We start from the raw sequence: 10,462 nt of genomic DNA, 5'->3' as shown, positions 1-10,462 counted from the left end.
TTATCAATTATTTATAATATGTAAATAATTATGTATATAAAAAAATGATCAATTATTTAATAAATTGTTATGAATGAAGAGTGTATGAATCATTTATTGTCATAATTAAATAAAGAATGAAAGGATTATCTAGTAGATATTACCAGTGTCAGGGGAAACACATTAAAACACATTAAAGCAGTTTACGTAATCAGATTGCTTTTTCCTAAGTACTTTTACAAAGGTGATAAAAGTAATGCAAAAGTAACACGTTTTTTCCATGAAAAGTAATTAAGTAACAGAAGTAGTTACTTTTTTATGGTGTAATGTACTACTTTGAAAAGTAACTTTCCCCAACACTGAACAGTAGAATAATAGAATAATAGAATAATAGTCTTATAATCACAAACAGATTCACAAAAACATCACACGTGAAAATTGGTGTACATTTGCAAATTCTCTGGAGTAATTCATAAAGATTTAAACATCCTTAAATATGTCAGATACTTACAGTAAGAGCCCAACTTGCTTTTTTAGCTATAACTACACACAAATCATAGTCTATAATCACACATCAACACATGCTGCAGTCTGTTAAGCATAAAAATCTTACCTGATGTGAGCTGATACACAGTGATCCTCACTCGACACAACTGACTGCTTAACTATTAAAATATCTGTGTGTGTTGAGATGTTTATAGAGATATTATCAGTTCATCATTCTGACAAAGAAATACGAGACACTGTTTCCTCCCTAAATTCAAATTGAAATACAATGGATGCATGGAAAACTCACATATGCAGTTATTTGTCAGTTCCTTTTTCATAAAAAACTTGACTTTTTCCTTCTAGCAGAAATATTATAGTTGAGTATCTAATAGTATAACCTTTTAATCATGTGAAATGGAGCGTCAAATGTCAGTATTGACTAGATGTCTTCAACATCTGCCTGAAGTAAGCATCAGTGATGTCCATCATATCATTGATGCCTGGTTCCCTGCTCCAACATGCAGGCAAAATATATTCAAACAATATCAAATTACTTTAACTAGTTTAATCTAATTTGTGGTGTCAATCGGCAGCTATAGTGGCTAAGCTAGTTAGCGATGTGTTTATTTTAAACGCAGACTGTTTTGCTAAGGTAATTCATGTTTAATATAACTCTTAAATTAGTACATAATGAAAAGAGTTGCTAAAATTGGCAGGTCAGTTTAACTTGCTGGTCCCCATTTGGGTTACTTGCCTACATTCTTGTTCATGTTTTTGAGGATTCTGAGGATGCTAAGGTCATTCATGTTTAATGTAACTCTCAAACATAAAGAAAACAGTTATAGTAGGCAGGTAAGTGATGGCGAATTAAGTGTTTTTAGCTGGAATGGCTTTTAGCTGCCACAGACATGCCTTACAGCAGTGGTTCTCAAACTTTTTATACCAAGTACCACCTCAGAAAATATTTGTCTCTCAAAGTATCACCATAATAACCAGCATTAAAATACACTAGCGTAGTAGGCCTAACTATTCAGCTACAGCTCTGCACAGTTCAAAAGTGATGCAGCTTTATTCCTAATAAGAATATTTATTGTTGTCAGCGACTTCAACTGTCAGAGATGTGCCGAGGAAGGCACACAAAGACAATGATACAATCAACAGTTAGTTTAATAAGATTAAAGAAGCAGGTAAACCACACAGATAAAAGGTAGAAACACACCATAACAAATGTAATACCGGACACAGACTGAATGCACAGAATGAACTAAGTAGTGGTGCTAATCAGGGACAGACAGGTGAGGAGGATAAACTAATAATAACATAACGACATAACAGGAACATAACCAAATATGGGCAAACAGGAACTGGAAGAAGCCAACACAAACAGTCCAGGGGTGTGACAAAAAAATAAAAAGTAAAAAAAAGGGACGGACTCCTGGGAGGAGGACGATGAGCAAAGTCCACGGTGGTGATGACAGAGGGAAGTACCAAAGAGAAGACAGAAGGGTCCAGGGCGGATCAGACAAAGGAAGGAGCCAGGATGGAGACAGAAGGGACCCGGGGGAGAGGAGCCAGGCAAGACCCAGGCCGCAGCCAAGATGGTGGTCCACGGTGGAGCCGACAGAGGGAGGAGCCATGGTGGAGGAAGGGCTGATGACTCCAGGGGGTGATGGAGCAGGTGGTGGTGGAGCCTGAGGCTGCGACAGAGAGCCGATGAGCCAGGGCGAAGCCGATGATCTGGAGGGCCAAGGCAGACCAGGTGGTTTCGGCGACCGAGGCGTAGGTGGAGATCCGGAAGGCCGTGACAGAGCCAGAGCGACAGAGGACTGTGATGGAGCTGGAGGGAAGTAGGAGCCCAGCGGAGCCGGAGGGACGAAGGGATGAGGCGCAGCCGGAGGAGTGCAGTCCCAAGGTGGAGGTAGGGGACTACTGACCAAGGTGGAGCCAGAGGGACGAGGGATCCCGGTGGAGCTTATGGACTGATGGGCTCCGGTGGAGATGACAGAGCTGGAAGCCATGGTGTAGCCGCTGGGTCGCAGGACCGAGTCGGAGTCTGGGCCTCGGAGGCTGGAGGTGGAGTCGAGGGATCCTCCAGACTTAACACCAATAAAGCTGGAGATGGGCAGACCAGCGACGAGCCCATGCCACAGATGGTGGGCTGAGGGTGAGCAGAGGGGCTGACAGGATCCAGCAGAATGGGCGTTGAGGCAGGGAACAGGTCAATGAGAGGCGGCAGGAGAGGGAGGATGGGTGGGAAATTTTCCCAGTTTAACAGTTCGGGCGAACACTGAAGGATAAGCATCTCAGAAAGAAAGTCAATTAGATCCCAGGTCCAGATCGTGCTCAACCCCAGCCATAGCAGCGTGGGTGGGGCTTTCCATAGCTCCTGCAATCTCCACAGCTGTATCCACCATCACTCTCGCGCTCTCTCAGCCATTTGGGGCTCTGGCTCCAGGGCGACTCTGGTTCCAGAGTGGGGCTAATGTCATTGTCTGCGTAGTCCACGGTCAACAATGACTTGCAGGACACCAGCACCCACTCAATGAAGGCGCCGAGGCTCTTTCAAGGACCCTCCAGGGCCGCTGCGCTCATGTGGCAGTATTCAGTCATTTACCATTGTGTATAAAATTTGGTATATAAATAAACTTGCCTTGCTATGAAGCTAAAAATATAAAAAACTACATCATTCTATATTGTTATCATAAAAATTTTACGACACATGTCTTCTAATATCTTCAGTCGTTGCGTACACTGAGCTGCTGTGGACACATTTGTAAAAAACTTTACTTGGACCCATTGTGCGAGCTGTCTCTTCAATACCGTGTGGTTTCTATACATGTTGCTACTGATTGGGCTGACATTTTTTGAACACACCCAGCAAACAAGAGAAAACGTATATCAAACCCTGTTACACACTGTTTCCAGGAAACATGTTGTTCAACGGAAACGGTAGCAAAACGTTGCGCAATCAATAATCAATAACCGATAATCACAATAATCACTGCATAGTACTGAAACTGCCTTCATATGAGTTCTTCATGATATTTTAATGGCTACCGAATCTTTTGATTCTGGACCTGTCCTCAGCCTTCGACTATTGATCATGAAATTCTCATCTCTCGTTTGAAGTCTTATGTGGTTCTGGGAGGGACGGCTCTAAATTGGTTTAAATCTTTCATAACAAACCGAACATTCTCAGCTAAAATAGGAAAATTCACCTCTTCTTTAGGCAATCTAACCTGTTTTAGCACGTACTCTCTTTTCTTTTTATCTACTTCCCTTGGGATCCATTTTTAGGAAACATGGCGTATCTTTCCATTGCTGCACTGACAATATGCAAATCTATCTGCTTGTTGTTACCACGAAAAATAAGTGTGCTCCTAATAGTTTATAAGCATGTCTGAATGATGTCAAGTCATGGCTGTCTAAAAGTTTCCTTTTTCTGAACTCAGATAAATCGGAAGTTACTGTTTTTGGCCCCTCTGAAGCTAGAACACAAAATAAACTTAATCTCGTGTACTTAAATTTCGTATCTCTTCCCAGGTAACTGTTGTCAGGAAACTGACAACAGCTTGAAATTTGACAAACAAATCAGTTCTGTTGTAGGCTCTAGTTTTTTTCTATCTTCACTCGCTTTCTAAACAAACAAATTCCTCCTTTAGATTCCCGGAACCTGCTTGAAGGGAAGAGCAGTAGAGCTTTTATACCCAGGCAGCAGATCAGCAATTTCCTTTGGCCCAGGTCTAGCCCATGTGTGGTCCAGATTAGTATTTGTTCGCTGGCGCAAAACTGGTCCACATCTTTTTAGCCAGAACTGAACCAAAATAATACCATAACCTGACCCAAAATGAGACAAATCATGAAAACAAATGTGGCTGATATATGGACCTTATATGGTATTCTTGTATTGGCTGAGTTCTATAACGGGCTGATGGCCCTTACACGGCCCACATGTGGCTAATAGACCAGAAGCCATTATTTAACCATATTTATGCCACACCTGTTTTTTTTATTTAAAATACCCATTACACAGTAAATCTCACAGTAAACACAAAATTGATTCACAGACTTTTTTATTTTTTTATAAGAGAATTTTATGAACGGATGTACTGGCCCTACTCTGTGGAATAATCTGGTTTCCACTTTATTTGAGTTTAAATCCTGTCTCAAAACTCATTTGTTGTTTTCTGCCTTTTTAACATGTAGTTTTATCCAGTTAGTTTTTTTTTTTTTTTTTGTCCCAAACTACTTCTTGTTCTTTTCTGTATACTTGTTTTTTTAATTATTCTACAGCACTTTGGTCGGCCATGGCCGTTATTAAATGTGCTCTACAAATAAACATAGTTGAACGTATCACCTAAAACTAATGGATTCAGATGGCAGTTTATTCACAGTGGAGGAGCGAGTTCTGTAATCCTAACAACTGGGAATGTGCTACTCACATGAAAAAAAAAAAAAAAAAAAAATAAATAAATAAATAAAAATAAAAAAATCACATGATTGTCTGCTATAAATAAAATGAATTTTATTTACAAATGTATTCTTTTTATAGTGCAAAATGTATTTGAAAATACTTATGCAACATCCATTTTTTATATTCCAAGCATGTTTTATAATATATAATCCTATTTATTATTTAATTATTCAAATCTCCCATTTAAAAATAGGAATAGACGCGCTATAGTTGTATATATTTATATGCGATATAGTTACGTATATACCTATATACACATTTTAAAATTGTGTTGCATACCTGCTGTTGCCATAATAAAGACCCATTTCGAATGTTTACATGCTTTTTTTCTCTTTCTGTTCCCACTTACTCTGGTGGAACAGTTATGAATTAGGCCTATTGTTTTTTCTTTTAGATACTTTCCAGCATTATGTATGCATGCAAATTACAGTGACCGTACAGCTTTCGGTAATTCGGCCGGAAATTCCTCTTTCTTTATCTTTTATTTGATTTTATTTTTATCTATTTTTAAGATGCCACATAAGACAACAAAAGGTCACAAGCCTATAGGAACAAAATAAAAGTTGACCCTGACCCCTCACAATTATATAGCCTCATAATTATCTCACAATGTTGACATTTTGATGCATCATTTGTTGCATCATTTGTTGCCTTGCAATCAGTTGTGTCATACACCTATGTTAATTTATTGTCATTTCCATCACCACAGACATTTTTTTAAAAAATATTTAAAAAGTTCTCATCACACGTTAAAAATGTATCCACAATTTATGAGATCATGCTCTACTTAATATAAAAATTCAAGTTATTTATTATCTAATAAGCTCTTATCCAAACCAATATTTAATTTCAGAGAGTGATTGGTGTACAGTTCAGCGTTTGGTCCTTATGGCAGTTAATTTACAGTATTTCATTGACAAATGTATAATTATTGTACATTGTGGAAAAAATGGTAAAACCTGTTACAAAAATGATATTCGAAAATTCTTGAGTGGCATAAGTTAGTCTATTTTTAAATAACAGCTGTATATTGAGATGTCGTGGAAATGACATTTGTTCATTGCAGGTCAGAAAGAATGTAAAATATGAACGATTTCTCTTGTAATCCAAATTTGTCCTCTTACAGACCTTAAAACTAGACAAATTATTTAAACTTATAAGACTTTTGAACAAGTTTTTTTTTTTTTTTTTTTTTTTTTTAATTCAACTTGAAAAGGCTAAAAGTGCACCTAGTTGAAGAAACACCGACATTCTGTATTTGGACAGCAATAAATTCACCAACTACCGCCTCTAAATGGTTTAAATAACTTATGTCCCCCTAAGAAACAATTGCTGTCGAAATATGGCTTACAGAATAAGTGAAAACACCTGAAATACTCTCTCATGTATTTGTAAGTGTAAACACTAGATGGCACTACACCACACTAGATGACAATCTTTTAGGCTGTAATTTTGCTTTCCATAAAGGCATAGTTCACCCATAAATTAAAATACTGTCATCATTTACTCACCTGCTCTAAATCTATATGAGTTTCTTTCTTCTGTTGAACACAAGAAGTCTGTTGAAGATATATACACACAACTACAATTTAATATTTAAACTACAGTGTTTCAAATGCATAAGCATTAGTATTTTGGATATCTTATTTACAATTACTTTAATTTCAGCTTTCACAAAATTTTGCAGTCATCTAAACAGGCTCTTCATTTAGCAAAACAGCTCGATTTTGCTTTTTAATTAACTGCTGCATTCATTTCAGCATGGGCGTTTATGACAGTCACTAGTCGCTTTCTACTCTTGTATGTCATTGGTCAGTCAGACAGATAGCCCCGCCCTAAACTCACATCACTGGTTGAGTCAGAAGCTGACAAGCTGACAAATAAACAGATCAATGTTATGAAAGTATCTCAGTGTTTCACTCTTCAGAAAGTCAAACTACCAGTAACTGATGTATGAACTGGTCATGAGAAACTATTAGCATCAAAATTACATCAAATAAGCATATGAATTTAAAGCTGTACAATATTAGCAATAAATACAAAGATGAAGATAAGGAAGCAATAATAGTTTGCAGCTTCCCCTGATTTTAGCAGGAAAAGATTCAAAACCTCAGAGTAGAGAACTTTTTTTTTCTGTTTTCTGTGGACAGTTGTGGTTTGTGTTCTGTCTAAATAACCCGAAAATGCATTGTCTGCATGCAAAAAAAAAAAGCCTGACCAACAGCTACACTGACTCTCCTTGGTTATATAATATATAATAATATAATTTAAAAAGTGTCTTGACCGATTTTATTTCTGTATTTTAACAAATTTCAGGGCTCTATATAGGTCATTACACAAAAACATCTGCATCTGCGTTTTCATTGGAAAGATAATTTTAAAGGGTTATAAAATAACCTGAAAATAACCATTAGGGAACTTTCTCTGCAAGTTATTTTAAAATAAACTAAAAATATCCATTAGGTAATGTTTTCTTTAAGTTACTTTAGGTTATTTAATAATAACCACTATGAAATGTTCTGATTACAAAAATATAACCTAAAAAAGATATTTCCCTAACGTTAACGGGAACCGACTTTAACTTTTAATTTTCCATAACTGTTGTTTCACACCTTCAAAATGAGCTGACGAGCATGAGGGGGAAAGCCCCTTCTTTAACTCATTGGCTAGACCCGCCTGTGATCCCCACAAGCTCATTCTCCTCCGTGTCTTCAAGTCTGGGCTCTTGCTGGGCCACTCAAGGACGTTCACAGAGTTGTCCCGTAGCCACTCCTTTGTTATCTTGGCTGTGTGCTTAGGGTCGTTGTCCCATTGAAAGATGAACGGTCGCCCAGTCTGAGGTCCAGAGTGCTCTAGAGCAGGTTTTTATCAAGGATGTCTCTGTACATTGCTGCTGAAAAACATCCCTACAGCATGATGCTGCCACCACCATGCTTCACTGTATCGACGGTATTGATGAGCGGTGCCTGGTTTCTTTGAGACATGCCCACAGTGCCAAAACCATTTCCAAGTGGTTTGCTGACTATGATATTACAGTGCTTTATTGGCCAGCCAACAAGCCTGAACCCCAGTGAGAATCTATGGGATATTTTCAAGAGAAAGATGAGAAACCAGGAGAAGATGATCTGAAGGCTCAATAGTGCTTCAGCAGTGCCACAGACTGATCACTTCCATGCCACACTTCACTGATGCTGTAATTTGTGCTAGGAGCAAGTCATTTGCTGTAATATGTTCTGCTGACCAAGTATTGAGTGCATAAATGAACATACTTTAAAAAGCTTTTCTTTTTTGCAAATCCGTTTTTTGATTGATCTTAGGAAATATTCTAAAACTTTGAGATACTGGATTTTTGACTTTCATGAGCTGTAAGCTCAGCAAAATCAGGCAGTTTTAGCTTAAAATTAAAAAGAATATAATCAATAATTATGAATCTGCAAAGCTTTTGCTAGCTGATGCTAACTGGCTTGCTAACTAGCTATCTGATGCTAACTTGAGGTAATTTTTAAATATAACATCTAAATAATTGTATTTACCCAACTAGTTAGAATTCATTTGATGGAAAAAACTAAAGATTTAATGTTCAGAACAGAACATAAATAGACCCTCTCACCCAGTCCACAACACTGGCTGCCGGGACGTCTACGATGGCCCACCAGGCCCCTGGTTACCATAGCAACCAAGACACTTCGGCCAGACCAGATAAACTTTACAACCTAAGTATGTAGAGAGAATCTCTCCCTACTTAATTCTCTCTAAAACAGATACTGCTACAGGAAATTACTTCTTTCATTAATTATTAGACAAACTTTTCTGTGAATGAACACACATATCCTCAGGTCATTGTGTATATTATTACTATTTTGTCTTTTTGTAATGTGTCCTGTTTTATGCATGTGTTACGATCACTAAAACAATGTATGTGTAGTTAGCGGAGTTAGCATGTGTAGTTAGCCTACTCTAATGCAGGAGTGGGGAACCTTGATCCTGGAGGGCCGGTGTCCCTGCAGAGTGTAGCTCCAACCCTGAAAATAAAAATACTAACCTGTATTCTGAAGACCTTGATTAGCTTGTTCAGGTGTGTTTGATTAGGATTAGAGCTGCAGGGACACCAGCCCCCAAGGATCAGTGTTCCCCACCCCTGCTCAACATGTAGGTGTAACATTACTTTTTGTCAACAGAATGTTAAAAGTGCTACTTCATCCTGCGGCCAGGTGAGTGTTTCATAATTTAGACAGGATTTGACAGTATCATCTTCATTTGATCATAGGTAATTCTCTGTCAGGTTTTTGGCAGTTTTAACCCAATGAAGTGGACTGTGATGTTTGTTACATTGGCAGTGACTGAATAATGCTTATTAGTCCGTCTGTTATATAGTCTGTTTATTAACATATTTTATAACCGAAATGCATTAAAATCATACAGGAAAACCTAAATGTAATCTAAACAAAGCAAAATGCAATTCATGCTTATATACAACATTTAAATCGAGTGACAATACAGATTCAAGACATTAGGTGTCCATTTACTTGCTTTTCAAGTTTAATTTTATATGTAAATTCACTATACCAATCAAAACATTTATTCTTTATTCATGGAAATACATTTTGCTGTTTATATATTTTGTATGATGAGGCATATGAATATTTAAAGTACAGTATAATATTTAAAGTAATCAACTGTAACTTGGATGTTTACAGAATAATTTACATTAAATTGGAGCTTTCTGAAGATATAATTGTAAAGTTATAAGTTTGTTAATCTCACACAACTATAGGATTCCATAGAAGTCATTTATTTCCCTTTACCATGAACTTTTCCAGTTTTTTTTTTTTTTTTTTTTTTTATTATTATTATTATTATTATTAATTTAATTTGCCATCATTTACTTGAAAATATTAAAGTGTGACTATTTTGGAAAAAAAGTGTAAATATATACTTTTCACCCTCCACCAACTAAAACAAACAATCAAAATAAGGGGATCATCAGATGCCTGATTGGAAGTTGATTTTTTAGGACCTCAGTGAAAAGTCTTTAACATACTTTGGTTAAAATTTATCAATAGTAGTCTAAAACAACACCCTGTTACCTTGTCAAAATCAGCTCTGTTCACAGCAAGCCATTTTGGTGCATTTTCCTTTAAATGCTAATGAGCTCTGCTCACCCCGGCCCCCTCTCTACTGTAGTGTGACGAGCTGTTCTCTGAGAGACTGTAAACTTTAGCCGCATTTAGCCACGCAACTTGCTAACTAGCTCATTATTAGGAAAGACGATTTGCAAAGATTCATACAAAACCCTTATAGTCACTTCTGCTGTAGATGAAGCTGGATCGCATGAACATAGACGCATTCCCTTTAAAAACAAAAGTAATGTTAATCCTCTGCGTCTTCAGTGGCTCAGATGTCAGGAGTAAATGACGACTGCTATGTTTATTATTACATCCAACAACAGAACACCTCAGTCGCTTATGAGACACTCTTGTGTACCCCTGCTCCAGCGTCAAAACAATGGTGGACTGTTCA

The 10,462-nt window shown here is 37.3% G+C and overlaps 1 protein-coding gene across 1 annotated transcript in view; it reads right to left on the bottom strand.

Moving 5' to 3' along the window:
• The window catches only part of LOC127159612 (adhesion G protein-coupled receptor E1-like), a 17,958-nt gene extending 9,345 nt beyond the window's left edge, over positions 1-8,613 (bottom strand). Inside the window, exons 1-4 of the mRNA XM_051102400.1 lie at positions 8,553-8,613; positions 7,555-7,794; positions 2,817-2,960; positions 2,103-2,626 (exon numbers count right to left, since the gene is read on the bottom strand). Coding sequence (XP_050958357.1) covers positions 2,103-2,626; positions 2,817-2,960; positions 7,555-7,794; positions 8,553-8,613 — 969 coding nt within the window. The remainder of the gene's footprint in view (positions 1-2,102; positions 2,627-2,816; positions 2,961-7,554; positions 7,795-8,552) is intronic.
• Positions 8,614-10,462: the final 1,849 nt, after the last annotated feature.

The sequence above is a fragment of the Labeo rohita genome, unplaced genomic scaffold, assembly GCF_022985175.1.
Source record: "Labeo rohita strain BAU-BD-2019 unplaced genomic scaffold, IGBB_LRoh.1.0 scaffold_235, whole genome shotgun sequence".
Classification (NCBI taxonomy): domain Eukaryota; kingdom Metazoa; phylum Chordata; class Actinopteri; order Cypriniformes; family Cyprinidae; genus Labeo; species Labeo rohita.
Note: the sequence above shows the minus strand (reverse complement) of the source record. Positions and strands in the feature narration are given on the sequence as shown.